Below are 25062 nucleotides of genomic sequence, written 5' to 3'. Positions count from 1 at the left end.
TCCATCCATCATCTACCATCCATCCAAACATCCACCATCCATTCATCATCCATCCATCCATCCATCCATCCATCCATCCATCCATCCATCCATCCATCCATCCACCCACCCACCATCCAGTAGGGTCAGGAGTGTTTATACCACACACAGGGCTAACCCTGCTGGGGAACAGGAACGGTTAAACGGGTGTGTGTTCATCTGTTCTGAGGTGAGGGATAAACAGGGTGAATGGGAGCTCTTAGCCTAGCTCACTGGGTTAACCATGTGTGTGACTGATCCCTCAGTAGCAGGCAGATGTGGATTTCTATCAGCACTGACACGTTGTGTGTGTAAGCAGACTAACACATTGGGATGAGCAATGAGTATTGAGAAATGACCAATGACCATTGAGTAATGAGTATTGAGGACTGAGTATTGAGTAATGAGTATTGAGGATTGCACATAGCTGTTACTGTCCCTAATTGAAGTCCAGCAGAAAGAAAACTATGATCAAGATGATTCTAATCTTGTCCAAATGAGAGGTGTCTATCAGCTGCCAGAGGGTGACAGTGTGTCTTGTGTTCATAACGTACAGTATATGTCGACACCATCAGCAGTCACTCTCCTGATGTGACAGAGTGTGTTCTCCCCTGGGTGACAGAGTGTGTTCTCCCCTGGGTGACAGAGTGTGTCCTCCCCTGGGTGACAGAGTGTGTCCTCCCCTGGGTGACAGAGTGTGTTCTCCCCTGGGTGACAGAGTGTGTCCTCCCCTGGGTGACAGAGTGTGTTCTCCCCTGGGTGACAGAGTGTGTTCTCCCCTGGGTGACAGAGTGTGTTCTCCCCTGGGTGACAGAGTGTGTTCTCCCCTGGGTGACAGAGTGTGTCCTCCCCTGGGTGACAGAGTGTGTCCTCCCCTGGGTGACAGAGTGTGTTCTCCCCTGGGTGACAGAGTGTGTTCTCCCCTGGGTGACAGAGTGTGTTCTCCCCTGGGTGACAGAGTGTGTTCTCCCCTGGGTGACAGAGTGTGTTCTCCCCTGGGTGACAGAGTGTGTTCTCCCCTGGGTGACAGAGTGTGTCCTCCCCTGGGTGACATAGTGTGTTCTCCCCTGGGTGACAGAGTGTGTCCTCCTTCCTGGGTGACAGAGTGTGTCCTCCTTCCTGGGTGACAGAGTGTGTCCTCCCCTGGGTGACAGAGTGTGTCCTCCCCTCGGTGACAGAGTGTGTCCTCCCCTGGGTGACAGTGTGTCCTCCCCTGGGTGACAGAGTGTGTGAGCATGTGGGTGTGTATTCTCACCTGTGTGGTCACGTGTGTGTAGTAATTGCAGGTGTAGTGTGTACAGTATGTGTGTGAGTGTGTCATCCCCACTTGTGTGATTCACTTGGTGGGTACTGGTGTGTGTGTGTGTGTGTGTGTGTGTGTGTGTGTGTGTGTGTGTGTGTGTGTGTGTGTGTGTGTGTGTGTGTGTGTGTGTGTGTGTGTGTATCTGCATCTGCATTCTCACCTGGGTGATGCGTGGGTGTGTACACTTGCTGTTGAGTCCATTGCGCTCCAGCCACTGGCTCTCAGGGTGGGGACAGTGCTGCTTGAGAGTGCAGCGGTTCTCCCCCTTACACCACACACAGCCAAACAGGGGGTCTGCCTTCAGACACAGGCCACAGCTACCCCTCTGGGCATCACACTTGTACAGGTGAACTGTTGGGGGGAAGGGGGGGAAGGTGTGTGTGTGTGTGGGGGGGGGGTCACAGGGAGAGATCAGGTTAACAACACATCATACACATATACTTGATTTCAATCAGTCAATCAATCACATGTATTTATAAAGCCATTTTTTACATCAGAAATGGTAACAAAGTGCTTTACACCCGGCCTAGATTTAAAATGCTAGCCTTCATGATGGATACTGCTAAATGTGGGTGAGAACTGTTCAGAACAGGTATATCAATCACAGTCAGCATTTTAGTATTTCCAGAACATGGACAGTATTGGAATCATATTGCGGAAAGCATCATTTGTTGATACTGTATCTCTGTCCCTTGTTCTGTCTCAATCCTTCTCTCTTGCTTATGTCTCACTCCCTCTCCCCCCCATCTCTTTCTCTATCTCCCTCTCTCTTTCCCCCTCCCTCCCCCCTCTCTCTCTTCCTCCCTCCCTCCCTTCCTCTCTCTCTCTTCATCCCTCCCTTCCTCTCTTTCTCTCTCTCTTCCTCTCTCGCCCTCTCTCTTTTCCTATCTCTCGCTCTCTCCTTCTCTCTCTCATTTAGCTCCTGCCACCAGAAGCTTCTTGCCTCTGCTCATCCACTAGTTTAACATTTAGTCTCCATGGAAACCGGACAGGTTTTTAATTGCCATTAGATGCTTGTGTGATTTGTCCATCAAATGATGCCTCCAGAGTAGCCTTTTCCCCGGGTAGCTAGCGGGAGAGAAGAGGAGGAGGAATTAATCTTTAACTCTCACTCTCTCTCTCCCTCTCGCTCTCCCCGTCTCTCCACGGAAACAAAATGTTTCTATATATCCATTCAAATGTGAACACAAATGTGAGCGCAAATAAATCTAATTGCAAAGCCAGCGAGGTGCAGTTAATCATTGTCATTAGTAATTATATTTGTACTGTATGGGTTTAAACCAACTAGTACCATCATGCTCTTTAGTCCTTGTACATATGTAATATACAGTTGAAGTCGGAAGTTTACATACACCTTAGCCAAATACATTTAAACTTAGTTTTTCACAATTCCTGACATTTACTCCTAGTAAAAATCCCCGATCTTAGGTCAGTTAGGATCAACACTTTATTTTAAGAATGTGAAATGTCAGAATAATAGAGAGAATGATTTGTTTTCTAATTCTTTCATCACATTCCCAGTGGGTCAAAAGTTTACATACACTCAATTAGTATTTGGTAGCATTGCCTTTAAATTGTTTAACTTGGGTCAAATGTTTTGGGTAGCCTTCCACAAGCTTCCCACAATAAGTTGGGTGCATTTTGGCCCATTCCTCCTGACAGAGCTGGTGTAACTGAGTCAGGTTTGTTGGCCTCCTTGCTCGCACAGGCTTTTTCAGTTCTGCCCACAAATTTTCTATAGGATTGAGGTCAGGGCTTTGTGATGGCCACTCCAATACCTTCACTTTGTTGTCCTTAAGCCATTTTGCCACAACTTTGGAGTATGCTTGGGGTCATTGTCCATTTGGAAGACCCATTTGCGACCAAGCTTTAACTTCCAGACCGATGTCTTGAGATGTTACTTCAATATATCCACATAATTTTCCTACCTCATGATGCCATCTATTTTGTAAAGGGCACCAGGCCCTCCTGCACAAAAGCACCCCCACAACATGATGCTGCCACTCCCGTGCTTCACGGTTGGGATGGTGTTCTTCGGCTTGCAAGCGTCCCCCCTTTTCCTCCAAACATAACGATGGTCATCATGGCCAAACAGTTCTATTTTTGTTTCATCAGACCAGAGGACATTTCTCCAAAAAGTACGATCTTTGTCCCTATGTGCAGTTGCAAACCGTAGTCTGGCTTTTTAATGGCGGTTTTGAAGCAGTGGCTTCTTCCTTGCAGAGCGGCCATTCAGGTTATGTCGATATAGGACTCGTTTTACTGTGGATATAGATACATTTGTGCCTGTTTCTTCCAGCATCTTCACAAGGTCCTTTGCTGTTGTTCTGGGATTGATTTGCACTTTTCATAGCAAAGTCCGTTCATCTCTAGGAGACAGAACGCGTCCCCTTCATGAGCGGTACAACGGCTGCGTGGTCCCCATGGTGTTTATACTTGTGTACTATTGTTTGTACAGATGAACGTGGTACCTTCAGGCATTTGGAAATTGCTCCCAAGGATGAACCTGACTTGTGGAGGTCTACAATTTTTTTCTGAGGTCTTGGCTGATTTCTTTTGATTTTCCCATGATGTCAAGCAAAGAGGCACTAAGTTTTAAGGTAGGCCTTGTAACACATCCACAGGTACACCTCCAATTGACTCAAATTATGTAAATTAGCCTATCAGAAGCTTCTAAAGCCATGACATAATTTTCTGGAATTTTCCAAGCTGTTTAAAGGCACAGTCAACTTAGTGTATGTAAACTTCTGACCCACTGGAATTGTGATACAGTAAATTATAAGTGAAATAATCTGTCTGTAAACAATTGTTGGAAAAATTACTTGTGTCATGCACAAAGTAGATGTCCTAACCGACTTGCCAAAACTATAGTTTGTTAACAAGAAATTTGTGGAGTGGTTGAAAAACGAGTTTTAATGACTCCAACCTAAGTGTATGTAAACCTCCGACTTCAACTGTGTATCTATGTTTTCTTTATCGCTTTGGTATTATTTTCACAAGTATGTGTTCAAATTTCACAACTCTTAGTACAAAACTCAAAACAGATCATCAAAAAGGCTGTTTGTTCAAAACTTAAAGTACATTTTCATTTGACTAAGTACAACACAAAAAATCTGTAACTTTTTCACCAAACCTAATCAGTGTAGAAATACCTTTCATAGAAAGTAATTGCCGTTGACAATGCAATGCTCATTATACGTTTCATTTGATTATCTTCTCATTATTTTGTTTAAATACATTTGACCATCACTTAATCCAACTGTGTTTAATGGTTAGTCACTTAACCATTTGGTAAACCTATTGATTTAAACTGGTTTATCTACTATACATTGGTTTTGAGAACAACAGAAAAAAAATGGTGTTTTGTAAAGTATAAACATCTAAAATACATGTATCATACATGATAACCATACATAATGACTAGACATTATTGCTAATTGATTCCACATAGTGATAACCACAATGGTCACCATTTAATAGGGGGTGTGTGAACACTTGATATTTCTTTCAACATGGAGCAGATAGACAGCAAGGGAGAAGAAGATATCAAAGAGCTCGTGGACAAGGGGCCCGTCAGAGAGTTGGGCATGTGCCCCATCAAAGAGGTCAAAGAGGTGGACATGGGCCCCGTCAGAGGTCAAAGAGGTGGACATGGGCCCCGTCAGAGGTCAAAGAGGTGGACATGGGCCCCGTCAGAGGTCAAAGAGGTGGACATGGGCCCCGTCAGAGGTCAAAGAGGTGGACATGGACACCGTCAGAGGTCAAAGAGGTGGGCATGGACACCGTCAAAGAGGTGGACATCAGAGAGAGGGAGGCAGACGGCAGGGAACTGTTGTGTCTAATGAAGTCCGGTCTATCGTTGTTGGCCATGTGGTAAACAGATGTCTTACCATGGCAGAGGCTGACAGATTAGTTCACCCCAATCTGAAAAGATCAACTGTCAATTCGATCATGAGAACAATTTACCAAGAAAAGCGGTATGTCTGCAGGATATGCACTATGCTTTACCATTACATTTACAGTCAATTACATATTGTAAAGCATGTAAATTCACAAAACATGTTCCAGTATTATCAGTGTGATCTATTGACAGTATACTCTGTTCTACTGTCAGACTTGGCAGAAGACCCCATGGTGGTGGTCATGGCCGTGTGCTGACCAACAAGCAGTAGTGGGCAGTGGTGGAATGGTGACGGCCAGGAATGACATATGGCTGTCCGAAATAAAGCAGGCCATTGTGGAGAATGATGACACCTTTACCAACGTGGCATCCATCAGTCTACCAACAATCACCTGCCATTTGAAGAGGCTCCAGGCATCTATGGAACACGTTTACCTGGTGCCTTTGGAGAGAAACAACGACCGGGTGAAACAACTGCGGGCCGAGTATGTTCAGGTACAGCACTATATACTGTATTACTGTTACTATTAATGTACATGCTACTTCACAATATCATATTGGAACTATAAAAATACTATAAAAATAACTAACCCAAATATATTTTTAGAGGGTGATGGTGCTTAATGCTGCTGTGAACCATCACAAGTATATCTTTGTTGATGAAGCGGGCTTCAACCTGGCCAAAACTCGGCGCCATGGGCGGAACCTCACCGGCCAGGATATTTGTTCAGGACGGAGGTGGGCGATCACCATCCCCAAGCGTGCCGCCCTCCTTCTGGCCATGGATGAGGCATGCAGATACATCACCGCAGACCAATGTCAGGCTTGGAATCACCAGGCCAAAAGGTATTTCCCGCGGTGCATGAACAATGAGGACATTCACTGTGATGTGGATGACAATTTATGGCCAAATGCTCAGAATGGAAAGGGATTACACATTGAATCGATATTATGGAAATTATAGATTTTTGGTCAATTTTGTTGGGTAATGTAAGTATATTGCCTAATGTTAAAACTACTAAATTTAAAATATAATATTATGTTATGTTTTGGTGATTAAACCAATGCTCTCATTACATTTCACAATAAACGTATATTTTGAATCAACGGTTGTGTGGTGAGAGCTGTTTACAATCCAAATGAATGCACAATGACAGGTTTTGAATGAAAGACTGGCTGCCTTACAAGTGTGACCAGTTTAGAGTTTTGTACTAAGAGTTGTGAAAATAGTATCAAAGTGATAACAGAAGACTGTATTAACCATTACTAGATAGATAGATAGATAGATAGATAGATAGATAGATAGATAGATAGATAGATAGATAGATAGATAGATAGATAGATAGATAGATAGATAGATAGATAGATAGATAGATAGATAGATAGATAGATAGATAGATAGATAGATAGATAGATAGATAGATAGATAGATAGATAGATAGATAGTCACTGTTAGTATAGCATATTGAATATTCTCTTTTAGTGTATGCGTGTGTGGTCTGTGGTAATATGCTGCCGGGCAGAGGGAGACAACTGACAGAGGAAGGTGTGAAGCTAACAAGCACCACAGAGGAAGGCGTGAAGCTAACAAGCACCACAGAGGAAGTTGTGAAGCTAACAAGGACCACAGAGAAAGGCGTGAAGCTAACAAGCACCACAGAGAAAGGCGTGAAGCTAACAAGCACCACAGAGAAAGGCGTGAAGCTAACAAGCACCACAGAGAAAGGCGTGAAGCTAACAAGCACCACAGAGAAAGGCGTGAAGCTAACAAGCACCACAGAGGAAGGTGTGAAGCTAACAAGCACCACAGAGAAAGGCGTGAAGCTAACAAGCACCACAGAGGAAGGTGTGAAGCTAACAAGCACCACAGAGGAGACGAGAGAGAGATGGAGAGAGAGGGAGGGAGAGAAACAGAGAGAGAGAGAGAGAGAGAGAGAGAGAAAGGAGAGATGAGAGAGAGGGGGAGAGAGCGACAGAGTGAGGGAGAGGAAAGAGATGGCGACTGGAGAGATGGAAAAAGGCAAGAGGACGTGGCGAGTCGAGCGGTGTGAAGCTAACGAGGTGAACAGAAGGATGGAGAAGGGAGGAAGAGAGAGAGAAACAGAGAGAGAAACAGAGAGAGAGAGAGAAACAGAGAAAGAAACAGAGAGAGAGAGGAGAGAGAGAAAGGAGAGAGGGAGAGAGGGAGAGGGAAAGAGATGGCGACTGGAGAGATGGAAAAAGGGAAGAGGACGTGGCAAGACGAGCGGTGTGAAGCTAACGAAGTGAACAGAAGGAGGGAAAAGGGAGGTAGAGAGAGAGAGAGCAGAGGGAAATTAGGTGTGAGAGATGGAGAGTAAGGGAGAGAAAGAGAGGGAGATGAGAGAAGAGGCAAAGTTATAACCAGACGCCGCCGCCCACCGCAGCAAAGTAATGCCACTTCTGTGTCTGTGCCGGTGTCAGGGGGATGGATACCGCCGCAACTGCCCGCCTGTTGCCATGGAGACCAGCTACACAGGCAACTGCGGTGATCGGGTGGGGTGTGTGTGGATGTGTGTGTGTGGGTGTGTGGCGGGGGGGGGGTCCTGACCTTTATTGTCAGCGGGGTTGTCAATGCTGAAGTCTCCGTTCCAGATGACCGTCAGGTCCACAGGAAGGCTGCTCATCTCCATCCCATCATATGAGTACTGTTGTCGCCATGGGGACCCAGAGAGGGGGAGATGGGGGGTTGAGATGGAGAGAAAGGAGGAGAGAACGAGGAGAGAGAGAAAAGGGGAGAGAGAGAGAGAGAGAGGGGGGGTAGAGGAAAAGGCATTTGAAGAGCAGAAGTACTGTGAACACTCAAGCCAGGTAGAGTACATCTTCACAGACAACTACGTATCAAAGCTAGTCAGAGTGTTTGAGACACTCCCATTCAACAGTAGCATATCATATTAGCATATCATTCAGCATAGAAACCCTTTCATTGGGAGTCTTTCATTTCATACCAACCATTGTTCCAGAACTGAATGACACATAATAGTATTGCTGAGGGAAGCTGGAATTTAGAGAGGGTATTTAAACTCATCAAGGCTCTGTGCACATGTACAATAAGAGACATATCCTTGGGCATGGAGGACTGGTTCCAGACAGTGTACTGTAGGTACTAGCTCCATAGTACTGATTACAAGAAATGAGGAACCTGTATTGAGATTCTACAGTCAATGTCTCTCCAGACAGACCTGAGATAGAGTTGTGCATCTTCTCACTTTCACAAATAACTTCAAATATGTCTCTGACCAACTCTCTCGCTATCTCTCTCCGAATGATCTTCTTGACGGTAACCAGTCAGGCTTCAAGACGGGTCACTCAAACGCGACTGCTCTTCTCTGTGTGATGGAGACACTCCGCACTGCCAAAGCTGACTCTCTCTCTCCTCTTCTCATCCTCCTAGATGTATCCTCTGCCTTCGACACCATGCACCATCAGATCCTCCTCTCCAGCCTCTCAGGGCTGGGTGTCTCAGGCTCTGCACACTCTTGGATTGCATCCTAGTTGGCAGGCCGCTCCTACCAGGTGACGTGGAGAGGATCTGCACCACATACTCTCACTACTCACTACTGGTGTCCCCCAGGGCATGGTTCTAGGCCCTCTCCTCTTCTATCTATAGCCGAAGTCACTGGGCTCTGTCATATCCTCACATGGTCTCTTCTATCATTGCTATGTGGATGACACTCAACTACTTTTCTCCTTCCCCCCTTCTTCACCCAGGTGGTGACATGCATCTCTGCGTGATTGGCAGATATCTCAGCTTGGACGTCGGCCCACCACCTCAAGCTCAACCTCGACAAGACAGAGCTGCTCTTCATCCCACGGAAGGCCTCTCTGCTCCAAGACTTCACCATCACGGTTTACAACTCCACGGTGTCCCCCTCCCAGAGTGCAAAGAACCTTGGCATGACCCTGGACAACACCCTGTCATTCACTGCAAACACCAAAGCAGTGACTCGCTCCTGCAGGTCATGCTCCTCAACATCCGTAGAGTACGAGCCTACCTCACAGAGTACGAGTCATCTCCCATCTGGACTACCACAACTGTTGGCTGGGCTCCCCGCTTGTGCCATCAAACCCCTGCAATTTATCCAGAATACTGCAGCCTGCCTGGTGTTCAACATTCCAATGTTCTCCCACGTCACCCCGCTTCTCTGCACTCTCCACTGGCTTCCAGTCGAAGCTCACATCCACTACAAGACCAGCAGCAAGAGGAACTGCCCCTCCCTACCGAAATATATATATTTTTTGTGAACTAACACTCGCACTTAACTTTGCTTATAGCTACTGTGATACACTACATGCCTGAAAGTATGTGGACATCTGCTCGTCGAACATCTCATTCCAAAATCATGGGCATTCATTTGGAGTTGGTCCCTCCTTTACTGCTATAACAGCCTCCACTCTTCTGGAAAGGCTTTCCACTAGATGTTGGGACATTGCTGCGGGGACTTGCTTCCATTCAGCCACAAGAACATTAGTGAAGTCGAGCACTGATGTTGGGCGAGTAGGCCTGGCCAGCAGTCGGTGTTCCAATTCATCCCAAAGGTGTTCGATGGGGTTGAAGTCAGGGCTCTGTGCAGGCCAGTCAAATTCTTCCACAGCGATCTCAACAAACCATTTCTGTATGGACCTCGCTTTGTGCACGGGGGCATTGTCATGCTGAAACAGGAAAGGGCCTTCCCCAAACTGTTGCCACAAAGTTGGAAGCACAAACTCGTCTAGAATGTCATTGTATGTTGTAGCATTAAGATTTCCCTTCGCTGGAACTAAAACAGCCCCAGACCATTATTCCTCCTCCACCAAACTTTACAGTTGGCACTATGCATTCGGACAGGTAGCGTTCTCCTGGCATCCGCCAAATCTATATTAATCCATTGGACTGGCAGATGGTGAAGTGTGATTCATGCTCGGCCATGGAAACCCATTTCATGAAGCTCCCGATGAACAGTTATTATGCTGAAGTTGCTTCCAGAGGCAGTTTGGAACTCGGGAGGGAGTGTTGCAACCGAGGACAGACGATTTTTACTCACTATGCATTTCAGCACTCGACAGTCCCGTTCTGTGAGCTTGTGTGGCCTACCACTTTGTGGCTGAGCTGTTGTTGCTCCTAGACGTTTCCACTTCACAATAACAGCACAGCAACTGACTTGTTGGAAAGGTGGCATCCTATGACGGTGCCACGTTGAAAGTCACTGAGATCTTCAGTAAGGCAATTCTACTGCCAATGTTTGTCTATGTAGATTGCATGGTTGTGTGCATGATTTTATACACCTGTCAGCAACAGTTGTGGCTGAAATAGCCAAATTCACTAATTTGAAGTGGTGTCCACATACTTTTGTATATTTTGTGCATGTGGTTGTACCACCTAGCTATCTTAAGATGAATGCACTAACTGTATGTCGCTTAGTGACTAAAAGGTCAATGTAAATATCAAATACATCCCTTCCAACATGCCTTATATCCCCAATTTCCATTCATTGTGTACACCTAAACACACACATACACAAACTTCCCTATTCATCCCGTTTACACCCCCAACACACACCATCACCCCCTATACTCACCGAGGTGTTCTGGCACTGAACACAGCTGCTGTTGAAGCGGAGTGCGGGCACCCGCTGCTCCACGCCCTGGATGGTGAGCAGACACTCATAGCCCCTCTGTCCTGACTGTGGCTGGGGAAGGTTCTTGGCCCGCAGGGTGATGGGCTTCACCACGTTGACCGGAACCAGAATGCGCTCGGTGGGCAGCAGCTGGGGACACTCCTGTAAAAGCCACAGGGAGAGCTGGTCAGGAGGACCAAAACGACAGGAGCCAGACGTCAACAGTGTGTTACTCCCAATACACACTTGTTTCACACTGTGGAATTTGGCATTGTTTACTTTATTCGTGGTTGTCAAGAGAGAAAACGTCAACAAGAAGTATTGACTATGTTATGATATTTTGGGTTATACTTTGAGGTCAACATCATACCGTATCGGCCATTCTAGGACAATAGTGAACCTACGTCCGAGTAGGGTTCAACCCTGTAGAAATCTCCCGACAGGCCCAAGTCACTCCTCACATCCAGTTAGTGTTGGTTACCTCTAGTGGTTGGGTAGTTATATCTGGTAGAGTTAGTGTTGGTTACCTCTAGTGGTTGGGTAGTTATATCTGGTAGAGTTAGTGTTGGTTACCTCTAGTGGTTGGGTAGTTATAGATGGTAGAGTTAGTGTTGGTTACCTCTAGTGGTTGGGTAGTTATATCTGGTAGAGTTAGTGTTGGTTACCTCTAGTGGTTGGGTAGTTATATCTGGTAGAGTTAGTGTTGGTTACCTCTAGTTGTTGGGTAGTTATAGATGGTAGAGTTAGTGTTGGTTACCTCAGTGGTTGGGTAGTTATAGATGGTAGAGTTAGTGTTGGTTACCTCTAGTGGTTGGGTAGTTATAGATGGTAGAGTTAGTGTTGGTTACCTCTAGTGGTTGGGTAGTTATAGATGGTAGAGTTAGTGTTGGTTGTCTATTGGTTGGGTAGTTATAGATGGTAGAGTTAGTGTTGGTTACCTCTAGTGGTTGGGTAGTTATATCTGGTAGAGTTAGTGTTGGTTACCTCTAGTGGTTGGGTAGTTATAGATGGTAGAGTTAGTGTAGTTACCTCTAGTGGTTGGGTAGTTATATCTGGTAGAGTTAGTGTTGGTTACCTCTAGTGGTTGGGTAGTTATAGATGGTAGAGTTAGTGTTGGTTGTCTATTGGTTGGGTAGTTATAGATGGTAGAGTTAGTGTTGGTTACCTCTAGTGGTTGGGTAGTTATATCTGGTAGAGTTAGTGTTGGTTACCTCTAGTGGTTGGGTAGATATATCTGGTAGAGTTAGTGTTGGTTACCTCTAATGGTTGGGTAGTTATAGATGGTAGAGTTAGTGTTGGTTACCTCTAGTGGTTGGGTAGTTATATCTGGTAGAGTTAGTGTTGGTTACCTCTAGTGGTTGGGTAGTTATATCTGGTAGAGTTAGTGTTGGTTACCTCTAGTGGTTGGGTAGTTATAGATGGTAGAGTTAGTGTTGGTTACCTCTAGTGGTTGGGTAGTTATAGATGGTAGAGTTAGTGTTGGTTACCTCTAGTGGTTGGGTAGTTATATATGGTAGAGTTAGTGTTGGTTAACTCTAGTGGTTGGGTAGTTATAGATGGTAGAGTTAGTGTTGGTTACCTCTAGTGGTTGGGTAGTTATAGATGGTAGAGTTAGTGTTGGTTACCTCTAGTGGTTGGGTAGTTATAGATGGTAGAGTTAGTGTTGGTTACCTCTAGTGGTTGGGTAGTTATAGATGGTAGAGTTAGTGTTGGTTACCTCTAGTGGTTGGGTAGTTATATCTGGTAGAGTTAGTGTTGGTTACCTCTAGTGGTTGGGTAGTTATAGATGGTAGAGTTAGTGGAGTTACCTCTAGTGGTTGGGTAGTTATATCTGGTAGAGTTAGTGTTGGTTACCTCTAGTGGTTGGGTAGTTATATCTGGTAGAGTTAGTGTTGGTTAACTCTAGTGGTTGGGTAGTTATATCTGGTAGAGTTAGTGTTGGTTACCTCTAGTGGTTGGGTAGTTATATCTGGTAGAGTTAGTGTTGGTTACCTCTAGTGGTTGGGTAGTTATATCTGGTAGAGTTAGTGTTGGTTACCTCTAGTGGTTGGGTAGTTATAGATGGTAGAGTTAGTGTTGGTTACCTCTAGTGGTTGGGTAGTTATAGATGGTAGAGTTAGTGTTGGTTGTCTAGTGGTTGGGTAGTTATAGATGGTAGAGTTAGTGTTGGTTACCTCTAGTGGTTGGGTAGTTATATCTGGCAGAGTTAGTGTTGGTTACCTCTAGTGGTTGGGTAGTTATAGATGGTAGAGTTAGTGTTGGTTGTCAAGTGGTTGGGTAGTTATAGATGGTAGAGTTAGTGTTGGTTACCTCTAGTGGTTGGGTAGTTATAGATGGTAGAGTTAGTGTTGGTTGTCTAGTGGTTGGGTAGTTATAGATGGTAGAGTTAGTGTTGGTTGTCTAGTGGTTGGGTAGTTATAGATGGTAGAGTTAGTGTTGGTTACCTCTAGTGGTTGGGTAGTTATATCTGGTAGAGTTAGTGTTGGTTACCTCTAGTGGTTGGGTAGTTATATCTGGTAGAGTTAGTGTTGGTTACCTCTAGTGGTTGGGTAGTTATAGATGGTAGAGTTAGTGTTGGTTACCTCTAGTGGTTGGGTAGTTATATCTGGTAGAGTTAGTGTTGGTTACCTCTAGTGGTTGGGTAGTTATAGATGGTAGAGTTAGTGTTGGTTACCTCTAGTGGTTGGGTAGTTATAGATGGTAGAGTTAGTGTTGGTTACCTCTAGTGGTTGGGTAGTTATATCTGGTAGAGTTAGTGTTGGTTACCTCTAGTGGTTGGGTAGTTATAGATGGTAGAGTTAGTGGGTTACCTCTAGTGGTTGGGTAGTTATATCTGGTAGAGTTAGTGTTGGTTACCTCTAGTGGTTGGGTAGTTATATCTGGTAGAGTTAGTGTTGGTTAACTCTAGTGGTTGGGTAGTTATATCTGGTAGAGTTAGTGTTGGTTACCTCTAGTGGTTGGGTAGTTATATCTGGTAGAGTTAGTGTTGGTTACCTCTAGTGGTTGGGTAGTTATATCTGGTAGAGTTAGTGTTGGTTACCTCTAGTGGTTGGGTAGTTATAGATGGTAGAGTTAGTGTTGGTTACCTCTAGTGGTTGGGTAGTTATAGATGGTAGAGTTAGTGTTGGTTGTCTAGTGGTTGGGTAGTTATAGATGGTAGAGTTAGTGTTGGTTACCTCTAGTGGTTGGGTAGTTATATCTGGCAGAGTTAGTGTTGGTTACCTCTAGTGGTTGGGTAGTTATAGATGGTAGAGTTAGTGTTGGTTGTCAAGTGGTTGGGTAGTTATAGATGGTAGAGTTAGTGTTGGTTACCTCTAGTGGTTGGGTAGTTATAGATGGTAGAGTTAGTGTTGGTTGTCTAGTGGTTGGGTAGTTATAGATGGTAGAGTTAGTGTTGGTTGTCTAGTGGTTGGGTAGTTATAGATGGTAGAGTTAGTGTTGGTTACCTCTAGTGGTTGGGTAGTTATATCTGGTAGAGTTAGTGTTGGTTACCTCTAGTGGTTGGGTAGTTATATCTGGTAGAGTTAGTGTTGGTTACCTCTAATGGTTGGGTAGTTATAGATGGTAGAGTTAGTGTTGGTTACCTCTAGTGGTTGGGTAGTTATATCTGGTAGAGTTAGTGTAGGTTACCTCTAGTGGTTGGGTAGTTATATATGGTAGAGTTAGTGTTGGTTACCTCTAGTGGTTGGGTAGTTATATCTGGTAGAGTTAGTGTTGGTTACCTCTAGTGGTTGGGTAGTTATATCTGGTAGAGTTAGTGTTGGTTACCTCTAGTGGTTGGGTAGTTATATCTGGTAGAGTTAGTGTTGGTTACCTCTAGTGGTTGGGTAGTTATATCTGGTAGAGTTAGTGTTGGTTGTCTCTAGTGGTTGGGTAGTTATAGATGGTAGAGTTAGTGTTAGTTACCTCTAGTGGTTGGGTAGTTATATCTGGTAGAGTTAGTGTAGGTTACCTCTAGTGGTTGGGCAGATATAGATGGTAGAGTTAGTGTTGGTTACCCCTAGTGGTTGGGTAGTTATAGATGGTAGAGTTAGTGTTGGTTACCTCTAGTGGTTGGGTAGTTATATCTGGTAGAGTTAGTGTTGGTTGTCTCTAGTGGTTGGGTAGTTATAGATGGTAGAGTTAGTGTTGGTTACCTCTAGTGGTTGGGTAGTTATAGATGGTAGAGTTAGTGTTGGTTACCTCTAGTGGTTGGGTAGTTATATCTGGTAGAGTTAGTGTTGGTTGTCTCTAGTGGTTGGGTAGTTATAGATGGTAGAGTTAGTGTTAGTTATCTCTAGTGGTTGGGTAGTTAAAGATGGTAGAGTTAGTGTTGGTTACCTCTAGTGGTTGGGTAGTTATAGATGGTAGAGTTAGTGTTGGTTACCTCTAGTGGTTGGGTAGTTATATCTGGTAGAGTTAGTGTTGGTTACCTCTAGTGGTTGGGTAGTTATATCTGGTAGAGTTAGTGTTGGTTACCTCTAGTGGTTGGGTAGTTATATCTGGTAGAGTTAGTGTTGGTTACCTCTAGTGGTTGGGTAGTTATAGATGGTAGAGTTAGTGTTGGTTACCTCTAGTGGTTGGGTAGTTATAGATGGTAGAGTTAGTGTTGGTTGTCTCTAGTGGTTGGGTAGTTATAGATGGTAGAGTTAGTGTTGGTTACCTCTAGTGGTTGGGTAGTTATATCTGGTAGAGTTAGTGTAGGTTACCTCTAGTGGTTGGGTAGATATAGATGGTAGAGTTAGTGTTGGTTACCTCTAGTGGTTGGGTAGTTATAGATGGTAGAGTTAGTGTTGGTTACCTCTAGTGGTTGGGTAGTTATATCTGGTAGAGTTAGTGTTGGTTGTCTCTAGTGGTTGGGTAGTTATAGATGGTAGAGTTAGTGTTGGTTACCTCTAGTGGTTGGGTAGTTATAGATGGTAGAGTTAGTGTTGGTTGTCTATTGGTTGGGTAGTTATAGATGGTAGAGTTAGTGTTGGTTACCTCTAGTGGTTGGGTAGTTATATCTGGTAGAGTTAGTGTTGGTTAACTCTAGTGGTTGGGTAGTTATAGATGGTAGAGTTAGTGTTGGTTACCTCTAGTGGTTGGGTAGTTATAGATGGTAGAGTTAGTGTTGGTTACCTCTAGTGGTTGGGTAGTTATAGATGGTAGAGTTAGTGTTGGTTACGTCTAGTGGTTGGGTAGTTATAGATGGTAGAGTTAGTGTTGGTTACCTCTAGTGGTTGGGTAGTTATATCTGGTAGAGTTAGTGTTGGTTACCTCTAGTGGTTGGGTAGTTATAGATGGTAGAGTTAGTGTTGGTTACGTCTAGTGGTTGGGTAGTTATAGATGGTAGAGTTAGTGTTGGTTACCTCTAGTGGTTGGGTAGTTATATCTGGTAGAGTTAGTGTTGGTTACCTCTAGTGGTTGGGTAGTTATATCTGGTAGAGTTAGAGTTGGTTACCTCTAGTGGTTGGGTAGTTATAGATGGTAGAGTTAGTGTTGGTTACCTCTAGTGGTTGGGTAGTTATAGATGGTAGAGTTAGTGTTGGTTGTCTAGTGGTTGGGTAGTTATAGATGGTAGAGTTAGTGTTGGTTCGTCTAGTGGTTGGGTAGTTATAGATGGTAGAGTTAGTGTTGGTTGTCTAGTGGTTGGGTAGTTATAGATGGTAGAGTTAGTGTTGGTTACCTCTAGTGGTTGGGTAGTTATATCTGGTAGAGTTAGTGTTGGTTACCTCTAGTGGTTGGGTGGTTATAGATGGTAGAGTTAGTGTTGGTTGCCTCTAATGGTTGGGTAGTTATAGATGGTAGAGTTAGTGTTGGTTACCTCTAGTGGTTGGGTAGTTATATCTGGTAGAGTTAGTGTAGGTTACCTCTAGTGGTTGGGTAGTTATATCTGGTAGAGTTAGTGTTGGTTACCTCTAGTGGTTGGGTAGTTATATCTGGTAGAGTTAGTGTTGGTTACCTCTAATGGTTGGGTAGTTATATCTGGTAGAGTTAGTGTTGGTTACCTCTAGTGGTTGGGTAGTTATATCTGGTAGAGTTAGTGTTGGTTACCTCTAGTGGTTGGGTAGTTATAGATGGTAGAGTTAGTGTTGGTTACCTCTAGTGGTTGGGTAGTTATATATGGTAGAGTTAGTGTTGGTTACCTCTAGTGGTTGGGTAGTTATAGATGGTAGAGTTAGTGTTGGTTGTCTCTAGTGGTTGGGTAGTTATAGATGGTAGAGTTAGTGTTGGTTACCTCTAGTGGTTGGGTAGTTATAGATGGTAGAGTTAGTGTTGGTTGTCTATTGGTTGGGTAGTTATAGATGGTAGAGTTAGTGTTGGTTACCTCTAGTGGTTGGGTAGTTATATCTGGTAGAGTTAGTGTTGGTTACCTCTAGTGGTTGGGTAGTTATAGATGGTAGAGTTAGTGTAGTTACCTCTAGTGGTTGGGTAGTTATATCTGGTAGAGTTAGTGTTGGTTACCTCTAGTGGTTGGGTAGTTATAGATGGTAGAGTTAGTGTTGGTTGTCTATTGGTTGGGTAGTTATAGATGGTAGAGTTAGTGTTGGTTACCTCTAGTGGTTGGGTAGTTATATCTGGTAGAGTTAGTGTTGGTTACCTCTAGTGGTTGGGTAGTTATATCTGGTAGAGTTAGTGTTGGTTACCTCTAGTGGTTGGGTAGTTATAGATGGTAGAGTTAGTGTTGGTTACCTCTAATGGTTGGGTAGTTATATCTGGTAGAGTTAGTGTTGGTTACCTCTAGTGGTTGGGTAGTTATATCTGGTAGAGTTAGTGTTGGTTACCTCTAGTGGTTGGGTAGTTATAGATGGTAGAGTTAGTGTTGGTTACCTCTAGTGGTTGGGTAGTTATAGATGGTAGAGTTAGTGTTGGTTGTCTAGTGGTTGGGTAGTTATAGATGGTAGAGTTAGTGTTGGTTGTCTAGTGGTTGGGTAGTTATAGATGGTAGAGTTAGTGTTGGTTGTCTAGTGGTTGGGTAGTTATAGATGGTAGAGTTAGTGTTGGTTACCTCTAGTGGTTGGGTAGTTATATCTGGTAGAGTTAGTGTTGGTTACCTCTAGTGGTTGGGTGTTTATATCTGGTAGAGTTAGTGTTGGTTACCTCTAATGGTTGGGTAGTTATAGATGGTAGAGTTAGTGTTGGTTACCTCTAGTGGTTGGGTAGTTATATCTGGTAGAGTTAGTGTAGGTTACCTCTAGTGGTTGGGTAGTTATATCTGGTAGAGTTAGTGTTGGTTACCTCTAGTGGTTGGGTAGTTATATCTGGTAGAGTTAGTGTTGGTTACCTCTAGTGGTTGGGTAGTTATATCTGGTAGAGTTAGTGTTGGTTACCTCTAGTGGTTGGGTAGTTATATCTGGTAGAGTTAGTGTTGGTTACCTCTAGTGGTTGGGTAGTTATATCTGGTAGAGTTAGTGTTGGTTGTCTCTAGTGGTTGGGTAGTTATAGATGGTAGAGTTAGTGTTAGTTACCTCTAGTGGTTGGGTAGTTATATCTGGTAGAGTTAGTGTAGGTTACCTCTAGTGGTTGGGTAGATATAGATGGTAGAGTTAGTGTTGGTTACCTCTAGTGGTTGGGTAGTTATAGATGGTAGAGTTAGTGTTGGTTACCTCTAGTGGTTGGGTAGTTATAGCTGGTAGAGTTAGTGTTGGTTGTCTAGTGGTTGGGTAGTTATAGATGGTAGAGTTAGTGTTGGTTGTCTAGTGGTTGGGTAGTTATAGATGGTAGAGTTAGTGTTGGTTACCTCTAGTGGTTGGGTAGTTATATATGGTAGAGTTAGTGTTGGTTACCTCTAGTGGTTGGGTAGTTATATCTGGTAGAGTTAGTGTTGGTTACCTCTAGTGGTTGGGTAGTTATATCTGGTAGAGTTAGTGTTGGTTACCTCTAGTGGTTGGGTAGTTATATCTGGTAGAGTTAGTGTTGGTTACCTCTAGTGGTTGGGTAGTTATATCTGGTAGAGTTAGTGTTGGTTACCTCTAGTGGTTGGGTAGTTATATCTGGTAGAGTTAGTGTTGGTTACCTCTAGTGGTTGGGTAGTTATAGATGGTAGAGTTAGTGTTGGTTACCTCTAGTGGTTGGGTAGTTATAGATGGTAGAGTTAGTGTTGGTTACCTCTAGTGGTTGGGTAGTTATATCTGGTAGAGTTAGTGTAGGTTACCTCTAGTGGTTGGGTAGATATAGATGGTAGAGTTAGTGTTGGTTACCTCTAGTGGTTGGGTAGTTATAGATGGTAGAGTTAGTGTTGGTTACCTCTAGTGGTTGGGTAGTTATATCTGGTAGAGTTAGTGTTGGTTGTCTCTAGTGGTTGGGTAGTTATAGATGGTAGAGTTAGTGTTGGTTACCTCTAGTGGTTGGGTAGTTATATCTGGTAGAGTTAGTGTTGGTTACCTCTAGTGGTTGGGTAGTTATATCTGGTAGAGTTAGTGTTGGTTGTCTCTAGTGGTTGGGTAGTTATAGATGGTAGAGTTAGTGTTAGTTACCTCTAGTGGTTGGGTAGTTAAAGATGGTAGAGTTAGTGTTGGTTACCTCTAGTGGTTGGGTAGTTATAGATGGTAGAGTTAGTGTTGGTTACCTCTAGTGGTTGGGTAGTTATATCTGGTAGAGTTAGTGTTGGTTACCTCTAGTGGTTGGGTAGTTATATCTGGTAGAGTTAGTGTTGGTTACCTCTAGTGGTTGGGTAGTTATATCTGGTAGAGTTAGTGTTGGTTACCTCTAGTGGTTGGGTAGTTATAGATGGTAGAGTTAGTGTTGGTTACCTCTAGTGGTTGGGTAGTTATAGATGGTAGAGTTAGTGTTGGTTACCTCTAGTGGTTGGGTAGTTAAAGATGGTAGAGTTAGTGTTGGTTACCTCTAGTGGTTGGGTAGTTATATCTGGTAGAGTTAGTGTTGGTTACCTCTAGTGGTTGGGTAGTTATATCTGGTAGAGTTAGTGTTGGTTACCTCTAGTGGTTGGGTAGTTATATCTGGTAGAGTTAGTGTTGGTTACCTCTTGTTGTTGGGTAGTTATAGATGGTAGAGTTAGTGTTGGTTACCTCAGTGGTTGGGTAGTTATAGATGGTAGAGTTAGTGTTGGTTACCTCTAGTGGTTGGGTAGTTATAGATGGTAGAGTTAGTGTTGGTTACCTCTAGTGGTTGGGTAGTTATAGATGGTAGAGTTAGTGTTGGTTACCTCTAGTGGTTGGGTAGTTATATCTGGTAGAGTTAGTGTTGGTTACCTCTAGTGGTTGGGTAGTTATAGATGGTAGAGTTAGTGTTGGTTGTCTATTGGTTGGGTAGTTATAGATGGTAGAGTTAGTGTTGGTCACCTCTAGTGGTTGGGTAGTTATAGATGGTAGAGTTAGTGTTGGTTACCTCTAATGGTTGGGTAGTTATATCTGGTAGAGTTAGTGTTGGTTACCTCCAGTGGTTGGGTAGTTATATCTGGTAGAGTTAGTGTTGGTTACCTCTAGTGGTTGGGTAGTTATAGATGGTAGAGTTAGTGTTGGTTGTCTAGTGGTTGGGTAGTTATAGATGTTAGTGTTAGTTACCTCTAGTGGTTGGGTAGTTAAAGATGGTAGAGTTAGTGTTGGTTACCTCTAGTGGTTGGGTAGTTATAGATGGTAGAGTTAGTGTTGGTTACCTCTAGTGGTTGGGTAGTTATATCTGGTAGAGTTAGTGTTGGTTACCTCTAGTGGTTGGGTAGTTAAAGATGGTAGAGTTAGTGTTGGTTACCTCTAGTGGTTGGGTAGTTATATCTGGTAGAGTTAGTGTTGGTTACCTCTAGTGGTTGGGTAGTTATATCTGGTAGAGTTAGTGTTGGTTACCTCTAGTGGTTGGGTAGTTATATCTGGTAGAGTTAGTGTTGGTTGTCTCTAGTGGTTGGGTAGTTATAGATGGTAGAGTTAGTGTTAGTTACCTCTAGTGGTTGGGTAGTTAAAGATGGTAGAGTTAGTGTTGGTTACCTCTAGTGGTTGGGTAGTTATATCTGGTAGAGTTAGTGTTGGTTACCTCTAGTGGTTGGGTAGTTATATCTGGTAGAGTTAGTGTTGGTTACCTCTAGTGGTTGGGTAGTTAGAGTAGTTACAGTCCTGATGAAGTTCTGTGTCTGTGTTGATGGGTAGAGTCTACAGTCCTGATGAAGTTCTGTGTATGTGTGGTGATGGGTAGAGTCTACAGTCCTGATGAAGTTCTGTGTGTTGATGGGTAGAGTCTACAGTCCTGATGAAGTTCTGTGTCTGTGTGTTGATGGGTAGAGTCTACAGTCCTGATGAAGTTCTGTGTCTGTGTGTTGATGGGTAGAGTCTACAGTCCTGATGAAGTTCTGTGTCTGTGTGTTGATGGGTAGAGTCTACAGTCCTGATGAAGTTCTGTGTCTGTGTGTTGATGGGTAGAGTCTACAGTCCTGATGAAGTTCTGTGTCTGTGTGTTGATGGGTAGAGTCTACAGTCCTGATGAAGTTCTGTGTCTGTGTTGATGGGTAGAGTCTACTGTCCTGATGAAGTTCTGTGTCTGTGTGTTGATGGGTAGAGTCTACAGTCCTGATGAAGTTCTGTGTCTGTGTGTTGATGGGTAGAGTCTACAGTGCTGATGAAGTTCTGTCTGTGTGTTGATGGGTAGAGTCTACAGTCCTGATGAAGTTCTGTGTCTGTGTGTTGATGGGTAGAGTCTACAGTCCTGATGAAGTTCTGTGTCTGTGTGTTGATGGGTAGAGTCTACAGTCCTGATGAAGTTCTGTCTGTGTGTTGATGGGTAGAGTCTACAGTGCTGATGAAGTTCTGTGTCTGTGTTGATGGGTAGAGTCTACAGTGCTGATGAAGTTCTGTGTCTGTGTGTTGATGGGTAGAGTCTACAGTCCTGATGAAGTTCTGTGTCTGTGTGTTGATGGGTAGAGTCTACAGTCCTGATCAAGTTCTGTGTCTGTGTGTTGATGGGTAGAGTCTACTGTCCTGATGAAGTTCTGTGTCTGTGTGTTGATGGTTAGAGTCTACAGTCCTGATGAAGTTCTGTGTCTGTGTGTTGATGGGTAGAGTCTACAGTCCTGATGCAGTTCTGTGTCTGTGTGTTGATGGGTAGAGTCTACAGTCCTGATGAAGTTCTGTGTCTGTGTGTTGATGGGTAGAGTCTACAGTCCTGATGCAGTTCTGTGTCTGTGTGTTGATGGGTAGAGTCTACAGTCCTGATGAAGTTCTGTGTCTGTGTGTTGATGGGTAGAGTCTACAGTCCTGATGAAGTTCTGTGTATGTGTGTTGATGGGTAGAGTCTACAGTCCTGATGAAGTTCTGTCTGTGTGTTGATGGGTAGAGTCTACAGTCCTGATGAAGTTCTGTCTGTGTGTTGATGGGTAGAGTCTACAGTCCTGATGAAGTTCTGTGTCTGTGTGTTGATGGGTAGAGTCTACAGTCCTGATGAAGTTCTGTGTATGTGTGGTGATGGGTAGAGTCTACAGTCCTGATGAAGTTGTGTCTGTGTGTTGATGGGTAGAGTCTACAGTCCTGATGAAGTTCGTGTCTGTGTGTTGATGGGTAGAGTCTACAGTCCTGATGAAGTTCTGTCTGTGTGTTGATGGGTAGAGTCTACAGTCCTGATGAAGTTCTGTGTCTGTGTGTTGATGGGTAGAGTCTACAGTCCTGATGAAGTTCTGTGTCTGTGTGTTGATGGGTAGAGTCTACAGTCCTGATGAAGTTCTGTGTCTGTGTGTTGATGGGTAGAGTCTACAGTCCTGATGAAGGTCTGTGTGTTGATGGGTAGAGTCTACAGTCCTGATGAAGTTCTGTGTCTGTGTGTTGATGGGTAGAGTCTACAGTCCTGATGAAGTTCTGTGTCTGTGTGTTGATGGGTAGAGTCTACAGTCCTGATGAAGTTCTGTGTCTGTGTGTTGATGGGTAGAGTCTACAGTCCTGATGAAGTTCTGTGTCTGTGTGTTGATGGGTAGAGTCTACAGTCCTGATGAAGTTCTGTGTATGTGTGTTGATGGGTAGAGTCTACAGTCCTGATGAAGTTCTTTCTGTGTGTTGATGGGTAGAGTCTACAGTCCTGATGAAGTTCTGTGTCTGTGTGTTGATGGGTAGAGTCTACAGTCCTGATGAAGTTCTGTGTCTGTGTGTTGATGGGTAGAGTCTACAGTCCTGATGAAGTTCTGTGTCTGTGTGTTGATGGGTAGAGTCTACAGTCCTGATGAAGGTCTGGACTATGTGTTGATGGGTAGAGTCTACAGTCCTGATGAAGCGGTCTGTGTGTTGATGGGTAGAGTCTACAGTCCTGATGAAGTTCTGTGTATGTGTGGTGATGGGTAGAGTCTACAGTCCTGATGAAGTTCTGTGTCTGTGTGTTGATGGGTAGAGTCTACAGTCCTGATGAAGTTCTGTGTCTGTGTGTTGATGGGTAGAGTCTACAGTCCTGATGAAGTTCGTGTCTGTGTGTTGATGGGTAGAGTCTACAGTCCTGATGAAGTTCTGTGACTATGTGTGGTGATGGGTAGAGTCTACAGTCCTGATGAAGTGTCTGTGTGTTGATGGGTAGAGTCTACAGTCCTGATGAAGTTCTGTGTATGTGTGGTGATGGGTAGAGTCTACAGTCCTGATGAAGTTCTGTGTCTGTGTGTTGATGGGTAGAGTCTACAGTGCTGTGCATAAATATAAGTCCCATCTCCTGGTGAGACAATTTGACTTTGTTAAACTGAGGGCTCAGATTAAGAAAGAGAGGAACAGAGTGAGAACATTGGGAGAGGTAGAATGAGAAAGAGAGAACGAGGCAGATAGAATGAGGCAGAGATAATGAGAGATACGTTATGGAGAGAGAGAGACAGAGAGAGAGACAGAGAAAGAGAGAGAGACAGAGAGAGAGAGAAAGAGAGAAAGAGAGAGACATAGAGAGAGAAAGAGAGACAGAGAGAGAGACAGAGAGAGAGGGAGAGAAAGCAAAAGAGAGAGACAGAGAGAGAGGGAGAGAAAGCGAGAGTGACAGAGAAAGAGAGACAGCGAGAGAGAGAGGGAGAGAAAGCGAGAGAGACAGAGAGAGGGTGAGAAAGTGAGAGAGACAGAGAGAGGGTGAGAAAGTGAGAGAGACAGAGAGAGGGTGAGAAAGTGAGAGAGACAGAGAGAGAGAGAGAGAGAGAAAAGAAGGGGAGAGCAGATAAGGTGTCCTCTCATTCCTGGAGTTGAGAAGTGAAGCGGAGCCGCCACGTTGCCCGATAACACTTGTTTGAAGTTCATTAAAAACCACTTGATTGGGGTACACTGAATGACTGGCTGGCTTGCATATAAAACACATCATGACACTATTCAAAAAGTCATTATAGATAAATTACAGAGTGGCACAAATAATGTTTGCTTTACAAAACTGAGGAGATATGAATCATTTCTGTTGAAAATGGGGGAACCCTATTTTCGGATAGGTCCGGAATGGCACCCTATGTTATATACACTATAGTGCACTACACATATAGAATAAGGTGTCATTTCAGACAGAAACAAGGTGAACTGGAGGGTACGATCGGTTGTGAAGTATCTGACATCATTTGTGATATCATTTTGAATGAATCACTGAATTAAGTTGACTGTCCAAGAGGAACAATTGTGGATGTTATACACAACAAAGTCTTTGTCTGTATTCCTGTTATGGTTTCACAATAACATGACAGAGAGCTTTTAAAACATCCAATGGAAAATGACTTCAGTCTTAGTCAATAACATGGAGAGCTTTTAAAACATGATTTCATCCAATGTAAAATTAAAGTGTTGAAGTAATAACTTGAGGATGAAGATGATGTGATACACATCACCACACCTCACCATAAATAACACCACACCACAAATCACACCACACCACAAAGTCACACCTCACCACAAATCACACCACAAATCACACTTCACCACAAATCACACCACACCACAAATCACACCTCACCACAAATCACACCACACCACAAATCACACCACAATTCACACCTCACCACAAATCACACCACACCACAAATCACACCACACCACAAATCACACTTCACCACAAATCACACCTCACCACAAATCACACCACACCACAAATCACACCTCACCACAAATCACACCACACCACAAATCACACCACAAATCACACCTCACCACTAATCACACCACAAATCACACCTCACCACAAATCACACCTCACCACAAATCACACCACACCACAAATCACCACAAATCACACCACACCACAAATCACACCACAGCACAAATCACACCACACCACAAATCACACCACACCACAAATCACACCTCACCACAAATCACACCACACCACAAATCACACCT

General features: G+C 43.9%; 1 protein-coding gene across 3 annotated transcripts in view; it reads right to left on the bottom strand.

The window, feature by feature from the left end:
• LOC106609762 (plexin-A4) overlaps positions 1–25062 on the bottom strand; it is a 493355-nt gene that overhangs the window by 96105 nt on the left and 372188 nt on the right. For 2 of the 3 annotated variants that reach the window (XM_045722278.1, XM_045722276.1), the window contains exons 10-12: positions 10799–11020; positions 7792–7888; positions 1482–1672 (exon numbers count right to left, since the gene is read on the bottom strand). In XM_045722278.1, coding sequence (XP_045578234.1) covers positions 1482–1672; positions 7792–7888; positions 10799–11020 — 510 coding nt within the window. The remainder of the gene's footprint in view (positions 1–1481; positions 1673–7791; positions 7889–10798; positions 11021–25062) is intronic. The other variant, XM_045722277.1, reaches the window with a different exon arrangement.

The sequence above is a fragment of the Salmo salar genome, chromosome ssa07 (genome assembly GCF_905237065.1).
Source record: "Salmo salar chromosome ssa07, Ssal_v3.1, whole genome shotgun sequence".
Taxonomy (NCBI): Eukaryota; Metazoa; Chordata; class Actinopteri; order Salmoniformes; family Salmonidae; genus Salmo; species Salmo salar.
The sequence above is the reverse complement of the archived record's forward strand: the minus strand, read 5'-3'. Positions and strand labels throughout refer to the sequence as shown.